The 23,778-nt window shown below is 42.5% G+C and overlaps 1 protein-coding gene across 2 annotated transcripts in view; it reads left to right on the forward strand.

Moving 5' to 3' along the window:
• Nucleotides 1-2,388: 2,388 nt before the first annotated feature.
• Nucleotides 2,389-23,778, forward strand: part of SNAP91 (synaptosome associated protein 91) — a 66,482-nt gene continuing 45,092 nt past the window's right edge. For both annotated transcript variants that reach the window (XR_013392297.1, XM_077926183.1), the window contains exons 1-4: nt 2,389-2,485; nt 3,895-4,054; nt 21,076-21,218; nt 22,012-22,087. Coding sequence is in view for 1 of the 2 variants with exons in the window: in XM_077926183.1 (XP_077782309.1) it covers nt 3,925-4,054; nt 21,076-21,218; nt 22,012-22,087 (349 nt within the window). In the remaining variant the exon portion in view is untranslated. The remainder of the gene's footprint in view (nt 2,486-3,894; nt 4,055-21,075; nt 21,219-22,011; nt 22,088-23,778) is intronic.

The following is a 23,778-nucleotide window of genomic DNA, read 5'->3' on the forward strand; positions in this document are numbered from 1 at the left end:
AATATCAACAGCCTCAGATATGCAGATGACACAACCTTGATGGCAGAAAGTGAGGAGGAATTAAAGAACCTTTTATTGAGGGTGAAAGAGGAGAGCGCAAAATATGGTCTGAAGCTCAACATCAAAGAAATGAAAATCATGGCCACTGGTCCCATCACCTCCTGGCAAATAGAAGGGGAAGAAATGGAGGCAGTGAGAGATTCTACTTTCTTGGGCTCCATGATCACTGCAGATGGTGACAGCAGTCACAAAATTAAAAGACGCCTGCTCCTTGGGAGAAAGGCGGTGGCAAACCTAGACAGCATCTTAAAAAGTAGAGACATCACCTTGCCAACAAAGGTCCGTATAGTAAAAGCTATGGTCTTCCCAGAAGTGATGTATGGAAGTGAAAGCTGGACTATAAAGAAGGCTGATCGCCGAAGAATTGATGCTTTTGAATTATGGTGCTGGAGGAGACTCTTGAGAGTCCCAAGAAGATCAAACCTATCCTCTTGAGAGTCCCAAAGAAGATCAAACCAAGTCCCAAGAAGATCAAACCTATCCATTCTTAAGGAAATCAGCCCTGAGTGCTCACTGGAAGGACAGATCGTGAAGCTGAGGCTCCAATACTTTGGCCACCTCATGAGAAGAGAAGACTCCCTGGAAAAGACCCTGATGTTGGGAAAGATGGAGGGCACAAGGAGAAGAGGACGACAGAGGATGAGATGGTTGGATAGTGTTCACAAAGCTACCAGCATGAGTTTGACCAAACTGCGGGAGGCAGTGGAAGACAGAAGTGCCTGGCGTGCTCTGGTCCATGGGGTCACGAAGAGTTGGACACGACTAAACGACTAAACAACAACAACAAAATTAAGAGGCCACTGCAACTGTAAAATAATTCAACATTTACTGTTATCTTATAAGCAAGCTGTACATTCTGAAACCAAGAACTCTAGAGCAAAACAGCTGAAGGATACCATCTCTGGATTAAATTCAAAGTGACTATTCAAGAGCAAAATTGTTTTGGGATTTTCAGTCAACATTAGGGGGCCTACCCAGGAAAAAGTAAGCAAATATAAACCACTGCAACTGGTACCAGACTGACTCAGGTCTATTTAATAACATGACTAATGAGATGCATCCATATCTTTCCAACATGCCCCCCTTCCACAGCACTGCTTCACTCATGACTTACGAGCTCTTATTGCTGCTCAATTTGTCATTACGGGGAAAGATGAAATATAGCATCATGATAGTGCAATTTCAGTTTCTGAGTTCTTAAAATACGGCAATTTTCTGAGTTTAACTACAATTGCAGATGATTACAAAAGCAAAGACGTTTGAAAATAATGAGGAACTCTGTCATTATTATAATACAATTTGAAGTACAACTTAAGTGGCTAGAAAGCATTTATAGTTGCACTGGAAGTTATAATTTGGAGCTGCTTTATATGAGAACTATTTATGAACATACCTGCAGCGCCATTCTAAGCTCCTTTGCCCAGTCTGAAGCGATTCCCATTGAGCTCAATGAGTCTTATAGCAGGCAGCATACTTAGAACTGCAGCTTTATGTTCATTGTTTATCCATTTGGTTAAACAGCTAATAATGTTTATCTGTAATGGCAACAGAGAAGATGAAATGTGAAGGAGCCTGGTAGAGTCAGGCAAATCAGATATTAGCTCTTTATTTTTATTTTATTAAAGATTTTCTTGATTTACAAAAGTGTGTGCAATGTCTCTTTCGTATTTCCCCCATGTAACTTTTTTTTACAAATCATTTTCATTTGTTGAGACATTAGGAAGAAAAGGGGGAAAGAGGTGGGGGGGGAGATGGGGGGGTTGGGGTTGGGTGGTGATGTTTCTATTTTACTTACTATATGTAGGGTTTGGTGTCAGCGTTGCTTGTGCTGTTCACTTGTGTTCCTTTGGCTCTTTACAAAACGGTTTGATAATATGCTAACTTAATTAGAAATAATACAGTCCAAAGGGGAGAGATCTTGCTATATTTTCACATATTTGAAGGGAAAGGTACCCCCAAACAAAAATACAGGTGTATACCGATGTACGTATATAGTAAAACTATTGGGCTGGTGGTGGGGAAGGAAGGGGGGCGCCGCCACCCCGGTTTCTCAACAGTCAGCAGCTGCCCTTCCCACGACTGGGCGCGCGGTTTTTTCCAAGGCGGGGAGATTCCCACCGCGCGGTCCGCGAGGGGTGTCCCTTTTAAGAGCGCGGGGGGTGTTGGGGGGGAAGGCCTTATCCGGTTCTTACGGCCCCCTAGAGGGCTGTCCGCTTCGTCTGCTCCGAGTCACCTGACTCCGAAGAAGCCACAAACCTGCGAGGCCCCGTGAGGAACGAGCAAGAAGAGCCGGCGAGAAAAGGCAAGGAGGGAGCGAGGTGTGTGTGCGCGCGCGCAGACACACACACACACGCGAGAGAGAGAGCGCGTCGGGGGTTGCGTATTGCACGCATACATGCATCCTAGCAGTGGCACCACAGGGAAGGTTTGTGGCCGCAACCGGGGATTAGGCGACCGGGGATTAGGCTAGAAATAGCGGCGGTGGCGGCGGCGGCGGGCGTGGAGAGCTCCCCCGGCACCCGCTCCGGCCTTAGCGCATCCCTGCTCTCCCTGCACCTGAGGGCGCGGCGTGTGCGCCCAGGGCGCGCCTTTCCCGCGCTCTGGAGCAAAGGGGGCCGCCGGTGCGGACGGAGGGGGGCTCGGCGCAGCTGCGAGCGGGCGGGGGCGAGAGAGGTTAGCGTGTTGGGTGGAGGGGGGGCGCAAGCGGAGGAGGAGAGACCGTGGCCTCCTCGCGAGCAGGAGGCAGCGCCAGCAGCACCGCGAGGGGCAGAGCAGAGGCGCGGCAGTCGCCAGAAGGACGCGGACGCACTGACAGGTCTGCTGCTGCTGCTGCTGCTCCTGCTGCCGCCTCGGGCACTTCCACATTCTCCGGGGAGGGGACGGGGCGAGCAGGCCTGGCTGGGCGCTGCTTGGTAATCCCCGAGGCGAGGTGGGGGGACGGGAGGGAGGGAGGGAGAGATGCATATATGCAAGACTACTAGCCAAACGCCGCCGCCGCCTCCGCTGTCGTTCCTCTCCCCCCCCCCCCTGGAAAAAGGGGAGGGTTGCATTGCAGAGGGCGAGGAGAAGGAGACAAGCGGCTTGGAGAGGGTAGGGGGAAGAGGCGGGGGGCTGCGGGGTGTGAGAGATCGCCGGGGTTGGGTGGTTTGGGATTGGGAACCGGCGGCCTGCGGTTGTCTTCAAGACAGAGCTGGCTGGGGGAAAGGCACCGAGAGGGCATAACATGGCGCAATGATATGATAATCTCCCACCAGAGAGAGAGAGGTAGAAACGCAGGGAGGAAGGCGAGAGAATCCCGTTGCTGCAGTAAGAAGCCCCGCCAGCAGCAGGAGGGAGCGGTGGGGACAGGGCCGTGTCGGAGACTGGCTAGATAATTCAGTCCCTGGGCCCTCTTGGGGCTCTGTCAGGAAGGCCCAGGGCTGGGAGATCTTCTGTGAGGTTGCGGGGAGGGGAGGGAGAAAGCTTCATTTATTCCCCACCCCCCATAAACAAGAGAGATGAGATACATAGTGGTTTGCAGGAACCGCCATCATACTCAAGGGAGGCAGGCAAGGGAAAGGAAAGGACCTCCCCCACACACACTCACCCTCAGAATTCATATACAGTATTATTATGTGGGCATATTTCTGTTTCGTCTACAATGCCCCCAAGAATAGTTGCAATGCAAACACTTACACAACAGAGGAGGTGGCATGGGAGGAAGGAGGGAACCTGGAATGAGCCAGGATTTAGAAATCAGCTTTTGCTAGTTAAATAATTGTGCATATATATATATCCTTTTAAAAAAGATTATCCTCCCCTCAGTTGTTTTTCTCTCCCCCCCCCCCCTTGTAGAAGTGGTAGCAGCCCTAGAATTAGCCGAAGATGTCGGGTCAGACGCTGACAGATCGCATCGCAGCTGCTCAGTACAGCGTTACAGGATCAGCTGTAGCTAGAGCCGTCTGCAAAGCAACCACACATGAAGTGATGGGGCCCAAGAAAAAACACCTGGACTGTAAGCATCTTTTTATATAAGCGGTTCGCGTGTGGAGGGCTAGGGAATCTGTGTGGTTCTGTGCTCCTGGGGTCCATTGCCCTCTGGGTAATCGGTTTCTTCTGCCATAAGAATTAAATGAAGTGCTTAAAAAATGAACTTTTTATTGTAGCAATATAACACCTCAGAAATGACTTAGTCACCTTATTTTGTTTCATTTTGACCTTCAGGTTTTAGGATAGGTGCATGTATCAGAGAATGGAAGGCCTGTGACTACTTGGAAACTGCAAAAGTATTCTGGCCATGCTTTGGGCAAATGAGTTTAGATGAGGGTGGATGTTGACTTGAGTTGCTGTAATGTGGAGATTATCTCTACAGAGAGGTTGGTTTGATCATGGCAAAACTGAATGATTCTTGTTCATTGTAATGGTTCCATTGTGTATCATTAATGAAGGGTAGGAAAGATGAAAATTTTAAAGTATGTCACATGCACCACTCATCCCAAATGAAATCGCTGTAGTGCTCTTAGTTGTGTTATTTTGTGCAGCCATCCTTAATTGTGTTAGATCTTCATTCTGCACTCATTTGGCCTTCATTCTATATTGCAGGGAGTGGTAGTCAAAATGGCTAGACCATGGTTGGGCCATCTAATCCTACTTTATGGCCCTCATATTACAGTTTGTAATCCTAAATACTGCGAGCAGCAAAGGACAGAGGAGTTCTGATCCTCTGTACTGAACACAGCAAAATAGAAACCTAAACAACACCAGTAGAAATGAGAAGGTCCACAGAAATCAGCCTTCACCACAATGTCTCTAGGGACTCCTCCCATCACCCATCCGTAATGAAGCTGCTCATCAGTACTGCCATAGAACCCACACAGAGAAGTCACCAACAATATATGTGAATGGAAGGGATACCATGATGACATCACAGGGCCCTGTTACATCTTCCGGTGCACATTGCACAGGTGCATTCTGTAACTGCTGGCTGGGACTGATGGGAGCTGTGGTCCAAGACATTTGGGGGGCACCAGGTTAATGAAGGCTGGGTTAGGAGGACAAGCAAGCACACACACCTGCAGCCACAAGTTCTAGTACAGGGTCAGGAGTTCAGATGCCTTGGCAGCTGGTGGCAGACTGCAGATAACTCTTTTAAGAGGGACAATGTCATGCTTAAATGTGTCCCCTTCCATTCACACTTGCCACACTCTATAGGCCCGAAGGAGGTAGGATCTGTAGAGCACAAGCTTCTCAGGGCAAAACATTTTGTTGCTGAGATGGATAAGGGTTATGACTCTGCACTTCCTTCTTTATTGTTGATTTTGCATAGCTATTTGTGCAGGCCCTTCCTTTAAGTAATGAGCTGTGATAGAAAGAGAGCACTGTACACAAAGTTTTCCAGATGTACATTTGTATCCAAGCAGGTCTCACTATCTGAACACAATGCATTCTCCAGGAATCGTTTGTTAGGTGAGCGTTCTTATAATGAGAAGATGATTGCCATTGATTCCTATGGGAGAAATTTATCATGCATTCCGACCATGGAATTCTGACCCCAAAATGATAAACAAAACAAAAAACAAAAACAAAACTGGGAAACCCAGGACAACCCTCTGGAAAATGCTTTTATTTGTCTGATCTCTCCCACTTCCCACCATGGTTTCTGGTGAAACACCTGCTGCAAACCAGCAAAACATAAGGCTGCTTATTTGTTTACAGTACTACACATAAGTCTGGCTGTTTGGATATCTGAATCTGTGGTGTGTATAATGAGGTTTGGGTACTAATTCCTCATGTAAATGTTTCAATAACATGTGAATGTTTCAATAACAAGTGTTTGGATAGTGGGACCTGTGTGTGTTTTGATTCTTTGGGCAGAATAACATAAAACTTGTGCCATGCTTGTTATGTGATTGGTATTCATTTGCTAGGGCTCATATAAGTATATTATTATTAATTATTATAATATTTTTGTTATTATGGTTATCTGTCTTCCACAAATATCACAAGGCTATGTAGAAAATATGATAAGAATGGCTAAAACAGCATAGAAAATAGCAGAACATGAAATTAAAAACAATACAAAGCAGAGACCCATTCATCCAGCTGGGAAAGCTTGTCGGAACAAAAAATGACTTCAAATTTTTTCCCTGGAAAGTGCAGATAGAGAGTGTCTGTTACATATTGACAGGAATGCTGTTTGACAGAACAGGGGGCAGCCACATTGAAAGCCCTGCTCTGAGTTATTGTGGAGTGGACTTCTGATACATAGGAAGATGCCTTATGCCAAGTCAGGACCATTGGTTTCTCTAAATCAGCGTTTCCCAAACTTGCAGTCACTGGCAGCCAGAGTGGACAGTATGGATTTAGAGCAGTGTTTCCCAAACTTGGGTCTACAGCAGTTTTTTTGGACTACTGCTCCCATCATCCCTAGCTAGAAGGACCAGTGGTCAGGGATGATGGGAATTGTAGTCCAAAAACAGCTGGAGGCCCACATTTGGGAAACTGCTCTAAATCCATACTGTGCACTCTGGCTGCCAGTGACTCTCCAAGTTCTGAGGTAGACATACCTGGAGATGGCAGGGTTTAAACCTGGGATCTCCTGCATGTAAGGCATGCACTTGGCTCCTGAGCTACAGCTGTTCCCTGTGCCACATTCTGTTCTCTAATGTGGGATGGGTGAGGGAAATAGGGGTTTGTATGCCTATTTCTGGGTCTCCATCGACTTAGTGGTGGTTAAGAGTGTTGGACTCGTAATCTGGTGAACTAGGTTCGATTCCCAGCTCCTCCACATGCAGCTGCTGGGTGACCTTGGGCCAGTCACACTTCTCTGAAGTCTCTCAGCCCCACTCACCTCACAGAGTGTTTGTTGTGGGGGAGGAAGGGAAAGGAGATTGTTAGCCGCTTTGAGACTCCTTAGGGTAGTGATAAAGCGGGATATCGAATCCAAACTTTTCTTGTGGTACTGATAGCATTATGAAATCTCTAGAAGTGAGACTAAATTATGTATTTTCCTGGAATAGTACAACACTTCTCACCATGCCCCTGACTCCAGCCAGACTTTCTCTGTGCAGCATAGGGTTAAAGGTAAAGGGACCCCTGACCATTAGGTCCAGTCGTGGCCGACTCTGGGGTTGCGGCACTCATCTCGCTTTATTGGCCGAGGGAGCCGGCGTACAGCTTCTGGGTCATGCAGCCAGCATGACTAAGCCGCTTCTGGCGAACCAGAGCAGTGCACGGAAACGCCGTTTACCTTCCCGCCGGAGTGGTACCTATTTATCTACTTGCTCTTTGACGTGCTTTCAAACTGCTAGGTTGGCATAGGGTTATGCTGGTGTAAATTCACTACACTGGCATAGCATCACCTTCTCTGGGTGCAGCAGAATATGCAGTAGCAATCCTATCCTCACTTAGCAGAATAGGATTGCACTGTTACTCTGTGGCATCCAACTGGGTTTTGTTTAGCTCTCTTGATGTAATCACTTTGTATAGAAAAGCTGCATAGTTTAATGATTAGCCTGTCATTGTTTAAAAACTTCAAAGATTGGACCTGAAAAGCAGGGGCATAGTAGAAATAGTGACCACATCCTATCTTTTTGCACCTGCAGATCTGTTTAGAGACAGAGGTAATTGAAATTGCCAGCTGACAACCTTATAGGCAGTGATTGATGCATTGGGACTTAACCTTTCTTGGCTATTGTCTGACTATCAGACCACATTTCACGGTAACTACATTATATTAGGAATCCAAAAGGCAGGATAATGTAATCTTTTAAGCAACTCCATCTAGCCTTATTGTCATGACCTTTTTAACATATAAACATGCAAACATGGTGACATGTGAAGTTGCTAAGTTTCCATCCCTAATCTTCTTGGCCTAATATGTGAAGATAATAAGCTTCTCCCACCCAACCATTCACACATGTCTGCTGTGATTTTTAATTGGAAAGAAATTTTACTGAATTCAGTGAAAAATGTGAGTAATAATGCCTAGATGTGTAGCCTTAGAAATACTGAGATGGGTGAGTGGCAATGCTGTTGGCCCAGGGATACATATTCCCACTTCATCTGCATTAAATAAATTAAGATATATGTACTGAAGATTCATGTAATCAGTTACTGCTGTAGATGTTGGCCATGCGGTTTTTGGGATTGGGAGCAATATACTTCTGGAGAAATGAGATTACCTTTGGAAGTAAGAAGCACAAGGCAGAATTGTAATCAAGTTATGGGGAAATTTATGTATGCTCTTGAACAAACTCCTCTGTTTTATAATAGCAAAAAGGAGAAAGACTGGGGAGAGGCATTTGGAGAATAATATTGGTGTTAGGGATCTCGGAGCTTGCACACTGCTCTTTAAGCCACAGGAGTCAAAATTGGGAGAAACTAGAAAGGTAGCCTCTGCTTTTCTAATAACAGTAAGGTGGCAGCACCATTGGGGGTTCAGGTGTGCACAGTGGCAAGGAGCAGGGAACAGTACAGTATAGTGAAATAGGACAGGGGCTAAGAAATCTTGGCCAGCCACCACATTGCTGAGCTTATGGGGCCACAGTCGATGCCTCTTGAGACCCCAGAATGATGTGTCTACATTGTGATCCCAAAAATGTAAAATGATCTTATTTTTCATTGTAATCTAGTCACTAGTCCCCTCCTCTTTTGTTTTGTTTTGTTATCCTGCTCATTTTTGCCTTCATAGGCCATTTTTCTTTGCTTTTCTCTTTCCCCTGTTTCCTTTTTTTCTTGATATACCAGGTTGTTTGATGTATAATGGCCTTGGCTACAAAGTGTAATAATGTAGTATTAATTAAAAAGGTGGGGAGGGAAAAAGTATGATGCCTCTAGGAGCAAATGTGACTTAAAATGCTTATTTTGAAGAGGCTTACCTGGTTCTGCTTTTACGAGCAGCAGAATATGGGACAGAGTGGGGAGGTTCAAGATATTGTGAGTGCCCTGACTTCAAAGGGAATGTAAACCCAGATTCTCCGATAAGTGGAATGTGGTGTCTTCCATTTCTATATGCTTGAGCAACACCTGTCCTGCTATAGTATGGATAGTGAAGCATCTCAAGAGACCTGCTTCGCAACCTAGGTGAAGTTTTTTTTCTTTTTTAAAGGTACCTGTCTTTTTAATAGTCCTAAGTCATATAGCATCTTTCCACATTAGAAATATGGGGAAAGATGCTATATGACTTAGGGCTATTAAAAGTGGCTGAATGTGGTAGTTCAGAAAAGCACCAATGCCACTGGGGAAAGGGACAGACATGTTTAAACTTAGAGTGGTGATGGGAAATCTGAGACTTGCATTCCTCCCCCACCTTTTTAAAGTAAACACAAGCATGGTCCTAAGTGTGCATATAGTAATTTGTGACCCTCTACTACTTTTTATGTGTGTCCTAGTTTTTGTTTCTGCATTCCATGGTTTGGAACTGTTTCTCAGAAAACAGTCCTTCAGAAGTTGAATTTTAATGGTTGCTGGCTGTTGTGCTGAAGAAGGCAAGTAAATAATAGAATGAATGTACATGTGACAGAAGGCACACTACTGGGACTTCCACAGTAACTCTCCAGAGATAAGCACTTCCCTTGTAGAGGAAAGAAATGAGAGCAAAGCAAATAGGCTGTTAGGCTAGCATTTTATGAATGGTTTACTGTGGGGATGAGCACGATTAATTCAACTAGGTGGACCCCCCCTTTTATTTTTCCCCAAAAAGTAACTGAAGGCAACTTACAAAAATATGGCACATAGTTTAAGAGCAACATAAAGCAAAATCAGAGCAAAAGCTAAAAATGTATTCATATTTATATAAAAAGGGAGGATGAGGACACCCCCACTTAAGGAGACTACAGATAAATAAAAGGCCTGTTGGAAAAGGAATGTTTTTGCCTGGTGCCTAAAGATAGGTAATGATGATGCCTGGCATGCCTCCCTAAGGAAAGCATTCTATAAGTGGGGATCTGCCATTGAGAAGGCCTGTCAACACTGTTCACAGCTCCCTCAGAGGGAGCACATGATGAATGCAGTGTCCATGCTGGTTCATGTGGGGAAAATATTGGGGTCCTGAGCCACATAAGGCTTTATAGGTCAAAGCCAGTCCCTTTAATCGAGAACACAAAATAATTAGAAGCCACTGCGGTTATGCTGGAATGGGTGTGATATGTTCAGATCATCTTGCATTGGTAAACAATCTGGCTGCTGAATCTGCACCAGCTGAAGTTTCCAAACTGCCCTCTAAGACAGACAGAGATGGATTTAGGGGAGCGTGGCCAGTTTGCTGGCACTGGGCACTGAGTTGAGAAGGTGCCCCAGCGGGCATCATAACAGTGCCGAACAGTGGAAGGCAAGAGGCAGCGGGGTGCCTTTGTGTACGTAGTAATAGAACCTAGATGTCTGAAGGGTGATATGTTCAGATCATCATTAAGATATCTCAAAATAGAAAACTCTTTAGCAGTGTGGATCCAAGACACACATTTTTGCCCTGGTGTGGAAACAGAGCCACAGTATGTATCCCTGTTGAATTTCTATTAGAAAAGTGGTGAACAAGTAACATGCTAGTGCACACTTTTGAATCATTCCCACTGTTCTCTTCCCCTGTTGCAAGTGGAATCAACAAACTATGAGCCTTGGCTTTCTGTGATGACTAAACTGGTGCTCATGATTTGTTTTTCTCCAAATAAACCACAATCTGGAGTGAAGGTTTCTTACTGGCTTCCTGGTTGTGACTTGTTTGGGAGAAACAAACCTTGGGCACTGGTTCAGATATCATGGTAAGTCAAGGTTTGTGGTTTGTTGCTCCTGCTGTTGCTTGGAGAGGAGTGTAGCAGGAAGGATTTAGCAGTTTTCTTGTTTGTTGCTTACCATGTCATCTTCATGATAATGATTGCTTGACTCATCTTCAGAAGTAGTCATAAGCTTGTTGCCCCTAGATTTACAAATGGTGGTGGCAGAGTGATCAATAATAATGTGTGGAGGTTTTTTTTTGGTTGGTTTGTTTTTGTTTTTTAAGATGCTGAATTGAAATTGCTTAGTAAGATATTTGGACAGGGCTAAATTATTGAGATGGCCACTGGAGCAGTATGAGTAGATAATATCAGTGATTCAGATAGCACTTTGAGAATGATCATCTGCATTCTTTCTCTGTATGCTGCCTGCAAGAAGGAAAGAGGAAGAGGAATTTGGAGGTTAATTGCAGTTTGAGGAGCATTTTAAACATTAAGGAGCAGTTTAGTCAACATAATTTCAGAAATGACATGGTCTGGGAGTGCCCCCCCCCCAAATTCTAGAATGTATTCTTTGGTCTGCATCCAGATACAAATGAAAAGCATATATGTGTGTGCATGTAGCTTCTCAACACTGTTTTCACACACACTCTCAAACTTCTAATTCATAAAATCTTTAGAAGCAGTATGAGAGATGCTTTAAAAAGATTATAGTGGGGAAAAACCTCCATGTGCACAGCAACAAGCTTGCTAGACTCGGGTCTGGACTTTAATGTTCTAAGCGGATTGTGAAGCTAATTGCAATCCCAAGCGTGTTTACCCTGAAGTAAGTTCCACTGCTTTCCATAGGACTTGTTTCCTAGGTGGTGTGCTTAGGATTGTAGCTGAAATTCACCATCTATGAAGGACTTTCTGGTAGTCCTGGGAACAAGATTTAAATTCTATTTACAGCCAATCTGAATTTTGCAACTCTCCATAAATTATACAAATTGAGAAAATTTGCAAAAGGTAATTTAATTGATGGTCCTTAGAGGTTTAATTTGATATAGGTCAGAATTTTAGAGGCAAGAGGTACAAACCATTATTTGAGGAGGCATCATTTGTCCCATACATGAAACCCAGTTCTTGGGTTCATTCTTTGTCACAGGAAAGAGTGACCAAGAAGTAGACTCAAGGCTTGGGCTGTGCAGTTCTAGAAAGCACTTGTTGGCCTGTTTTGGAGTATGTCTCAGCTTACTAAACAGTTAGATGCATGGCCTTAGTTTCCTGTTGGGTCTGAATTGGAAAACCAGAATAATTCAGGATATCAGGATATTGTTTCGGTCTTGGGAAGCATAGTTTCCCAATTCATACATAACAGGAAACTTTGGTTAACTGTGGCATGCTGGGAAGGGGTAGTGCAAGGATGAAATGCATACACAAGGCTCTTAAACTGAAATACATACAGCAATTTAATTCAGTTGGAAAGAAAGTAAACAAGCTGCAGTCTAGGATACAGTTCTGGTGTGCAAGTTGGGGATAGAGATGCCCATATCATCTACCGCTTCAGTAGATGGAATGGGCATTGCCAGCAGGAGCTAGCTCAGTGATTAATTCCTTCCACATGAATAAATGGGCAATATTCATCCCTGTAAAGCATGACAATGGTAGAATGGTAGAACCTGCCATTCTCTGAAATCGGGCAACTAGCCCTCCGTAGATAAGGATCCTGCAAAGCAAGGGGTCCTGTGTGTTGTGTGGCATGCAGGAGCACGGTGTTCATCCAGAGGCACCTGTAAAACACTTGATCTCGTTTGGTAGTTCTGTGCTCCTTCCATCTTTAATTATGGCGTTTCACATTTTCGTCCCACAAGACTACCTTTCACATTGGTTCCACTACAGGTGGCTGCAGTGCATAGATGATGGATTTCTAGAAGGGACCAAAAATTGGCTTAAAAGTAATAAGTACACTTGGGGCCAAGTGTATTTAATGTAGTGTGAGAAGCCATCCTAACTGAAGAGGGAGTATCCGGGTTGCCAGCCAAAAGCAGGGCATAGGATTGATACATGAAATAATGCAGTTGGCAGGAAAGGTCAGCATAAGGAGGTTTAGGAGAAGCTTTGCTAAACAAGTGGTTACTGACGAGGGAGCCTGGCTGATGTAGGCATTAGGCACTAAATAATCGCATGCACTAAGCAATACTTCCTTTTTGTAGCTCTCATGTTGGTTTAGCATGGAAGGGGCAGCTTCCTTGCATGAATTATTGAAAGAGAGTGCCACTGAAAGTGATAATTTGACAATATAAGTACCTTGTGTTTGGGGTTCAAGGCATGTTTCAGTCATGACACTTTAGGCTGTAATGGAAACTTGGCTGTCCCTCATAAATATGAGGTATGGCATCTAGGAAGAAAACCTAAGTAGAAAATTTCTGGGAAGCCTTTTTTTTTTTAAACAACTAAAATGCCAGTAATCAAGTTGTCATTTTTAGAATTTGAAGAGTTGCTTTAGAGGCCATAATCTCAATGGTTATATTTTAATGGATAACTGTGAGTGTACACCTGCTAATAATACTTGAAGGTTCTTTCTTTCTGTGTACAACTGTGGAAGCATGCATGGAGCAGCTGGGTCCAGGTGCATTTCCCCGATTTTAGGAAAGTAGGGGCAGAAGTGGGTGACATCTCAACTTGGTACAAGCTTTAAACATCTGTTTTCTTGAAAAACTTTCAAGACTAAGAGAAGGCCCTTGTCTGTTTTGTATAAAGAACTCAAGTGCATTCTTTAAGGAACAAAATAAAAAAATTCCTTCCAGTAGCACCTTAGACACCAACTAGGTTTGTTATTCGTATGAGCTTTTGTGTGCATGCACACTTCTTCAGATGCACTGAAACAGAAGTCACCATACTCTTATATATATTGAGAGGGTGGGGAAGGGTATTACTCAGAAGGGTGGTAGGAATGGGTGATTGGCTGATAGGTGTGGTAAACCTGTTAATGACTGTTAATGACTCCGATTGGTCTTACAGGAAAAAGCAAGGGGTGAGATGGCTAAAAATAGCTTTATCGTGTATAATGAGATAAGAATCCAATGTCTCTATTCATACCAGGTCTCTCAATGGTTTTAAGTTTGGTAATAAGTTGCAGCTCAGCAACTTCTCTTTCCAGTCTATTTCTGAAATTCTTTTGTAATATGACAGCTATCTTGATATCTTGTATAGAATGTTTTGGGAAATTGAAGTGTTCTCCTACTGGTTTCTCTGTCTTGTGATTCCTGATGTCAGATTTATGTCCATTTATCCTTTGGCGTAGGGTTTGGCCTGTTTGTCCATCCCCACCACCTGGCAATGTTAAGAGTAGACTGTGGCAATAAGTTCTACATTGGAAAAGTGTTTACATGTGAGTTGCTATTGGTACATATGGTTTGAAGCCTTCATTGCTGAACTCCTGTACTTCTAGGTGCAATGCATGGTGTTAGTTGTGGCCTTTGGAGCCCTAAATGGCTTAGACTTTGTAGATTTGGAAGGACATATCTGTTGATAAGACTTTAATTTGGTTGACCTTGGGATTAAGTAAACTTTGATTCCAAAGTCATTGTCCTGTGTCCAGGCATACAAAAGCCTAGATTGTCTTAAATAGTGTTTACACTGCAGTAGTGTAATCTTCCAATTTCCTCCAACAAGCAGGGGGATCTGTATGCTTCTAGTGCTCAATACTTCTCTTCTCCTGTTCTTTGGTTGTCTATAGATAGCAACAACTTGTATTTCTGAACTCTTCTAGGGTGTTTATAATATGTAATTCAATCATCAAGTGGATTAATTTTTATTTCATGGAGACTTAGAATAGGTGGAGTAGCATCATTAGTAGCGCATCATTAGTAACACCAACTAAGTCAGATTTTTGCAGTTAGCCACTTGCCTCATTATTTTATCTGCAGCATTAGTTTGGGCAAGCATAGCTCACCAAGGTGCCTCACACTATTATAAAAACAAAAACAAATATTATCTCAAAACAATCAAAACTGACAAAGGTAGCAACATTCACAGTTATTAAAAGGCCAGTTAAAAACAGGTTCTCAAAAGGAGGTTCAGAAAAGATGAGCTTGTTAGTGAATCTAGCCCATGCATTGGCAATGAGAGCAGTGCATGCTGTGCTCTGTTCTTGCATATTGCTGAACTCTTGACAACTACAAGTTTGGTTCAGATATGTATCTGAACTGTAAAGTCAGGCTCACAGTGAGGCAAGGCTGAGAGAACAACTGGTGCGGTGCAACGTGTTGTACTACTTTTGCATTCTTGAAGTGCAAACTATGTCCCACCACTACCACCATCTTCTGGCTTCAGTGGCAGGACCTAGGGACAAGACAGAATGATAAGTGTCCAGCATGGGGACCTGATGGTAGACTGCTGCTCCTTGAATGAATCCTTATGAGCTCTCTGACTTTAGATCTTGTTTGCAAGCATCACAGTCCTGATGCTCTTTGAAAAAGATGCTTCATACAAATCATTAAAGATGGATATCGTGTATGTCACCTATTCACCATCTCTTACAAATCTTTCCTGCCGGGGATGGCCACAAGGGGTCTGCAGAAACTAGGCTGCCCGGGGAGTAGAGGTCTTGATCATTGTAAGGCCTTTGCTGTTACTTACAGTATAAAATGTTGGAATACTGCCAGTATAATTTTAGAGAGAATAAATGGGCTGCCAGGTAGTTGCTGGTGCCATAATATGTTAAATAATTGTCATAATAGCTAATCTACTGTGTAGGCTTCCTGGTCTAGCTACTTTACATATTGAAAAGAAGAAACCCTGTCCCTATCAAATTTAGTCCTAAAGTGCACTACTTAATGTTCTTGCTTTTGTCAAATTACTGCTCCAACCAAATAATGCTGCTACTTTTGTAAATGTGAAGTAAAAACAGAAAGTACCAGAAGTACTATGCATAAGTTCTCAATCTCTTTTTACATTAACCCTGCAAGATAGACTGGTATTGTCATCTACATATTACAGACAGAAGAGATTTTCTGTGACAAAGGTCAGTTTGTATAAGGAGCAGAACCAAGTGTTTAGGCTTTTCCTGGATTGTACTTTTTCAATAGGGCTGAGGTTGCATGTTAGCATACTTATCTCATGGAAAGAAACTTTCTGCATGTCAGATAATTAGTATTCCAGCAAGAAAGCTGTGCTGAATCCCTTTTACTAACGTACCATTTCTGCATGAGGGAGTTTTTTTCCATGGCGTTAGCAGGTAGTAGAGAATCTCTTCTGTCCCTCCCAACTTGCAGTCTAAAGATGGGACAGTCATAAAGAAGTTTTGCCATTTGATTCTGGGTAATGTATAAACTGCTTTTCATAACTCAGTGATATTTAAACTGAAACCTATGTGGCTCATGGTGCATTAGTCTAACCAGCACACCAATTACGATTCGAGGACCCTCCCCCCATGCTTGTGGATAAGAAAGACACACGGACACAGATTTAAAGGTTAATGGGCTAGAAAAGGCCACAACTTTATTGATTACAGCATGTGAGAGGTATTGGCTTAGGCATTGGAAGAACATCAGCATTTGACTCCGCCCTCAGGGAGGGGCGAGTCTACCAGGGGTTATCCACCAGTAGAGGGAGCCTGTTGATGCAAATAAGCTCTCCCCTGATGTCACCAGCGGTCGTGCCATGGCCCCCAGCCACAGTAGGGCATCGGACAGAATCCACGACCACCAGATTCCTTTAACAGAATACCCATAAGGAAGGGGACCTTGAGGCATTTTGCATTTTGCATTTCTTCAAGCATAACTCATCAGTGTAACCCCTGGTTTTTGCTTCAAGTGTTTTACAGTGCTTATTAAAGGGTGCACAAATTTTCAGGTAAAAATAACATTTCATTCTAGGTCTGATAGTTTACCTACTTAGATCTACATAGGCGATGTGCTGCTAACTAGCCTAAACAAAAATAGAATGGAAACAAATGCCAACACTAAAAATAGAAGCACTGTTTGTCAAAAATATATTAGAGTAAATGTGTGACACTGTTTCCATAAATTTACCTGTTTAAATTTACAGTGTTTAAATGAATATTTAAGCAGCATGAATATCTAAAGCAAATTAGGCAGGAAAACCAGAATATTATTCCTTCAAAAGGCAGGTATAATTTTCTTTTACAAGAATATTCATTAAATGTCCGCTTAAATTGTGTTTTATCTTAGATTCCCTGAGGTGTTCAATACAAATGTTTAAAGTAGCATTCTGGTGTTTGTAAATAGCAAACAGCATTTATGTTCCTGCAATTAGGGGTCTGACCTTTCTCACATCCTTCCATACATATATGCGTGCCACACTTTTACTATTGCTGTTCTTTCATAGCTACTCCTATAGCAACTGAAGTTCTGCTGTTTTCTTCTGGCTTTAAAGACGTTCACATAGAATTAGATGGTGAGAATGGACCAGACATTTGTTGACATAAGCCCTGTGTGAGTATTGTCTTCGGATAGCTGGTGAGCTAGTTGTTCTTAAAATTCAGAACTTAATACAGTGGACAGCTCCTGTGGCTGACTTAATAAGACAGCGTGCCTCTAATGACTGCAGGAGCTGTTTTTAAGCTATGAGTGCAACAATTAGAGCCCTTACTTTCCTAAATCTTCCCTACTAATTATGCAGCAGGCCCTTGGTAATGATGGTAACGAGATCACATTTAGAGCAGATTGCACAATATTTCATCACTGTTAGCCAAGAAACTGCACTGAAACAGAATGTCCTTTTTTAAAGACCTAAAATTGCCATTTGAGACTGTGTAATTAAGAGACCTCTGGTTATGAACTTAATTTGTTCCAGAGGTCCGTTCTGAACCTGAAACTGTTTTTAACCTGAGGTACCACTTTAGTTAATGGGGCCTCCCGCTACTGCTGTGCCGCCAGCGCGCAATTTCTGTTCTCATCCTGGGGCAAAGTTTGCAACCCGAGGTACTACTTCCAGGTTAGCAGAGTCTGTAACCCGAAGTGTTTGTAACCCGAGGTGTTTGTAACCTGAGGTACCACTGTATTGGTATGGGGGAAAAGATGTGAGACACCTTCCTTTAGCTCCAGATGTTAGCAAGTGTCACTAGAATAAAATTATGGTACTGAAGGTGCATATTTGTTTGTTTTAATTCCTATTTCACAATAACATATTACTCACCTAGTTCTTGCGATTAGGGTATCAGTATACTTCTATATCATTTAAATCTGCTGTGTGGCAACTTCCTTTTCTTTTACAAGTAGCCTAGTGAACAATCACACTCCTGTTGGCTCATCTACTTAATTTTAAAATTTACTATATTTATATAAGGGTTGCCAAGTAACATGTGCTTTGGGCATCATACACAAATGAAATAATAAAATACAATTAAAATAAATAATAAAACAGAAATATCATAAAATAAAGTGGCAGCTTAAAAATTAGAGAGATGACTAAACCAAGGTGATTAAAAAATAACCAGCATAAACAGTGGTTCAAAATGGTAAGATCATTTACCCTCCCCCCCCCTTTGGCATGGGAGAAGGAAAAAGTCCCAGAATGACCATAAAGAAGGTACTAGCCAATCCTCTGTGAATTAGAGGGATGTCTGTAATGCTTCCATTACGGTATATTGCTACATCTTTGCACCCTTACAACTGAAGGGTCACAGTTGTGAACTTGTTTGTATTCCTTGAGCAATATTATTGTTTTGTTTTTATTGGGTTGTTGTAAGATGCTTTGAGTATTTCTGTTTTGGACTAGTGCCAAGTTAAAGAAATTCTAATTTGTATCTTAATTTGTGTATGTCTGTCTCTGGGAGGCTGAAAACAAGTTAAGCTTTTTTGGGAGTAGGTGTGCCTGAGAAGAAACTTCCGTCACTAAGCCAGAGGGATGCAAAGTAGGTTAGACTAGAAACAACAACAGCAACAAGAACTGTGACCCCTAATCTCTGAGCACTGGTACATAGGCGCCGACTCCATGGGGCTTGAGGGGGCCCGAGCCCCCTCAAAAATTCATTTGGGGGGGCTCCGCCCCCCCAATAATCTCCGGCGCCCCTCCAGCAGAGCGCCATCGCCGCCCCTCCCCCAGCCCAAAATGCACAGGGAGGGGCGGGCTGCATGCCTCCTGCCCTCCCTCCCGAGCAAAAGCTCCACCCAATTTCCTTTGGAGCTGATTAATAGGCGCAGCACGCTCTCCCCTATTCGCTCACGAGGAGGCGGCGCCACTTTATTTGCATATTCATGAGCTTATTTATTATTCATGAGCTTTCCCGGGCCCCCCCAATATTTTTTATAAGTCCGCGTCCCTGCACTGGTAGAAATGGAGAAGTACACTTAAGCTTACCACCACAGAGCAAAATACAGAAAAAGCATAAGAGAGAAACAGAATAGTGAGTGGCACTTTGTTGAGGTCAGCTGAGGTGACACAAAGCTATGCTTCAGCATTTGATGTGCTGGCTGCTGCTAGAGGCTTGAAAATTCCCATGCTGCTTCTCGTTTGCTCGGCTAGGGAAGAAGTATAAATGAAGAGTACAGTGACAATTTACATTCATGTGCCTTGTTCAAATATGGAGCTGAATTTCTTTCACCAACATCCTTTCAGCCTGCCCCCTCTCCATTCTCTTGCGTACGTATCTATGCCTACTTCTGTAGGTGAAAAAAAGATGTCATGTTAGTCCCAGAAATTGAGACTTAAATAAATAATTGCTGCAGCATTTCTCAAACTGGGCATGGAGATCTTTTGAATGCAAGATTGCTCAAAAGTAGCTCAGCAACCATCTCTGGAAGTTTAATTAATGACTGAATTTTGGGATCTGTCAATGAAAAGCTGGACGAGCAATGTATTGTGAGGACAGAACCATGGTGTATCTCTATCTGAGCTGCAGTTCCTGTGCATCTGCCAGTGTCTCTTGGCTATTACATTGTTAGTTTCCTGAGTCAAAACATGAATCTCTTTGGTCAAGGTAGGGATAGGGACTCTTGCAACATTAGCAGAACAAATTTCACTGCCCTTAATAACTTGGAGAGACTGTCATGGGGGTAATCCTTTCCCTTGGCATTTCTGTTTGGCATTTCTAGATCAGTATGTGGGAGGAGTTGGTCTGGATCGCTTTGGGTTATGTTTTGTAAAGAAAAGTGACTAATAAATGATGATAATAACACAATCATTGTGTTTTCTGGGGTATATTCTGCAGGTATAGCTGCAGCAAACAGCAATTGGACCATGATGGATAGACTGGCTTTGTGCCCATTGGTTTATTTGGCTAATAATAGTGAAACTATTTATGCATTGGATGCTAAATTTGGCAAATGATACAGTGCCCAGTGCATGGGTAAAGCTGCCTGAAATGTATCAAATGGAAGGATTTTGACTTCATTTTAATTTTAGTCTAGCTTCAAAATCATGTCACTTTTTTCCTCTTCTTTCCCAAACTTGCGGAGCTAGAAATATAAACACTTAATTCTGGGATGAATTCCCATCTTCTTCACCTTCATAGTAATGTAGTGCAAGGAGGAAAGTTAGTTGTAAGTGAGGGGGGGGGGATAACTGTAAATAATTGTGCTTTATGTCCACTGACTTCATACCACAGGTAAGTCAGCTGAGACTCATCTTTCAAAAGCAGGTCAATGGAGGCAATGGCAAAGGAAGGGATATTTGATCTTGTCCTTCTCACAAATTAGGAATGAGGAGAGACTTGCTGGACAAGTGAGTGGAAGTGACTGGTGGAAGGGATACTAGGGGGAATGGTTAAGGAACATATCTCTGGCAAACACAGATTTCAGAACCCTGAAATGGCAAATAAAGGGAAATAGAAGGAAAAGGAGGAAATTGAAGTGCCTAGAAGGCAATTTGCGTCTTTTAAGTTTCAGTTATTATACTTCAACATGATTTGAATTGTGGACAGAGTTATTCCTCTTTCAGGCGCAGATCATGCTTGTAAATAACCACTCCCATTTATAGCCTCTGGCTAGTAGTAGTAGGCAGTCCAGAGGAAAGTTGGTTTCCTATCTTAATTGTTTCTGTAGTGATTGATCTGGGGTAACAAATATATTTTTGTTTTGACAGGCTTTCCTAGCTGGATTAAAAGGGCTTTGCCTTACATTTCATTTTGTATTTGTTTTTAAACCTATCTACTGTTTTAGAAAATATTTTTAGCTGTTTTATGGTATGTTTGCACATCCCCTTGTGACAGTCATGTGTGAAAGGCAAACAATTATTTAGGAGGTTGCTCTAAATAAAGTCCAAGTATAGTAGTGAAATTTAGTGACTGTTACATCACTAAACTGCAATGGCATGGCCTTTAACAATAACAAAACTGAAAGTTTCTGTATTTACAGTTATCATTCTCCCTTTCCCAAAATAGATCTTATCCAAGCCACAAATGAGACAAATGTCAACATTCCTCAAATGGCTGATACACTCTTTGAGAGAGCAACAAACAGTAGTTGGGTGGTTGTGTTCAAAGCCTTAGTTGCAACGCATCATCTAATGGTTCACGGCAATGAGGTAAGTGCACAAAATTTTCTTAAAGCTATCCTTCACTGAAGCTTTTGGGAGAGGACTTCCAAGGAGGCCAAATCAAATAGTTGCATGAACTCCCACTTAAAGGGGCTTCCTTGTTCTTCCAGAGGAGCCCTGCATAGTGCCAGAGAAGCAGGGTTTCTGGTAACATCCTGGCTCCCACTTGGATCTTGGACTCTTGACTCAGTTGTTGGGATTAAAAGCTTTATTCCAAAATTCACTACAGTAAAAATATTATAGGAATAAATACTTGAGACAGATACTTATAAAGAAAATGGCAATACTCATGCCTGTACCAATTTTGCCCAGAAAGACCCATTTTAGTTCTAGGTTCAGGGGTTTCCATAACACCAGCCAAAATCTTTGCACTGTTCTGGCCATGTGAAAAATGTGATGCCTTGCTGTGTTTGGGGTTAAATTGCACAATTGACCATATGCATATTGGAATCTTATTTACATGAGTAGTGACATTTTAGAATATGTTCTTATATCTGCATTGTTAAGCACACACAAAAACCCTGGATGGTCTGATTAAGTCTTTTTAGTGTGGAAGAAAGCAGTGCAGACTTTAGTTTTGTGCACTGGGCCATCTGTATCCACTCCAGGCAGAATTATTCAAATTGGCAAGAGATGTGTAAGGCATGGCATTTATTATAATATGATTATCATGGGTTTTCACCTAGAAGGAAACATGCTAGTGGGTTTGTCATGAAATAGTGAGAGGATAATGTTGAAGGACATATACAACTAATATTATCCTTTCCTCTCTTCCTCCTAGAGGTTTATTCAGTATTTGGCATCTAGAAACACACTATTCAATCTCAGCAATTTTTTGGACAAAAGTGGATCACATGGTAAGAACCATGCCCTTTGTTGATAATGTTTGCCTGGTATATGTGCAATCATTTAGGCAGAAATGCGTCTCTTCCCCCAACCCCCCACCCCAGTGAAATATATTGGCAGAGAGCAAGTGCCTTGTTTTCTTTATAGGAACTGTTTTTAATATAGCAGAAAGGAAACGGAAAGTTGTGCTATTTGGAGGAGGGATAAGGCAAGAATAAAAAAGGAAAGAAAATGAAGAGAACATGTTACGATGGAAGGACTTATTTAAGCTCGTGTAATTTCAGTGCTCTGTTCTTTCCCCAAAGGTGTCACAAGAAACCTGGTATGGGGATTGCGTACTTGAAAGCCTGGAACCATACACTTAAGCACTAAGCTCCTAATATTATCTGCTGCTTTACAAGAACTTCTTTCTGATTCCTTGCATCATCTTAAGCCAAAAATCCATTCCTAAGAGCACACAGTTGTACTGTATGTAGGCAAAAATTAAAATCTAGGAACAGCAGAAGGAGTAGCCACTGGTGGTTGCTATCTGTCCAGGATGAAGTTCTCATCCAGAATAGGAAAGGTTACATTATCAAAGCAACATCTCTCCACCCCCTTCATTCCCCCCTCTTGGCTTCTCTACCACAAGAAGAACCGAGACTTACAGCTTTTCACACCCAAAGCTCAAATTTGGCAAGTTATTGTCTTGATGGCTTTACAGTGGAATTCTGGGTAAACATGAATCTTAAACTATTGGTTTTCTCTTAATCCTTTTATTTAACCTTGTGGTAGTATATGAATTTTAATACTTTTGGGGGATGGGGTACAAATGTAGCCAAGTTGTGCAATTTGATTTGCCTGCATCCTTTTCTTTGTCTGTCCATATCTTTTTGTTGTGTATCCCCATGTCTGTTGCAGTTTGTGAGGACAGGGACATGTCTATGCTGTATCTGTAAGGCAGCATGTACACTGATGGTGCTACAGTATATAAAGAATAAATAGCAGGCAAATCTGCTTTCCACTAATGACTTCTGCTTTCACATAATGGAAGCTTTCAGATGTGCTCTATGTTAATGGCAGTGATCACATGAGAGTGGTAGGGGTTTTGTGGTACCATTTTTGGGGAGCCTAGGGTCCTTGATACAAAAGGGCAGTCATGATTTTTACTGGAATGGTTCCAGTAAATCCTTAAGTTCTAAGAATAACAATTCTGGGAGCTGTCGAACAAGACTAATTAGACACTGGGCATGCCCACCTTTTATATGTGAAATATAGATGGAGAATATTAATGAGATTCAAGGCTGAAACATTCCTGAAATGTCTAGATGTTAAGGAGGTACCAGCTTTCCATGTAGCAGGGGGGATTCAGATTGGAGTATAAAATATAAAGAGGTATTTTGGCCCCAATATACTTTCAGCCTTGCTTGGAGCTTAATCTCCAAATGCCTCAGCATGTTTAATTTGCCCCTTTTCTAGATCAGTTTGTAGAACACATTAAAGCAGAAAGATAATTCTTTATACTATCAAATTGCAAAGTAGATCTGGATAGAACATTTTTTACTTCAGATTTTTCCAGCACAGCCTCTGTTATTTGATTTGGTTGCATTTGGGATCCAATAGGCTCAATGTATTTGCATCTTAACTGTTTTCTAGACCAGGGTGCCTGTGAATATTTGTTATGAAGAGCTTATTTTAAAGAGCATTGCAATCTGTTTATCAA

Source organism: Podarcis muralis, chromosome 3, assembly GCF_964188315.1.
Source record: "Podarcis muralis chromosome 3, rPodMur119.hap1.1, whole genome shotgun sequence".
Lineage (NCBI taxonomy): Eukaryota > Metazoa > Chordata > Lepidosauria > Squamata > Lacertidae > Podarcis > Podarcis muralis.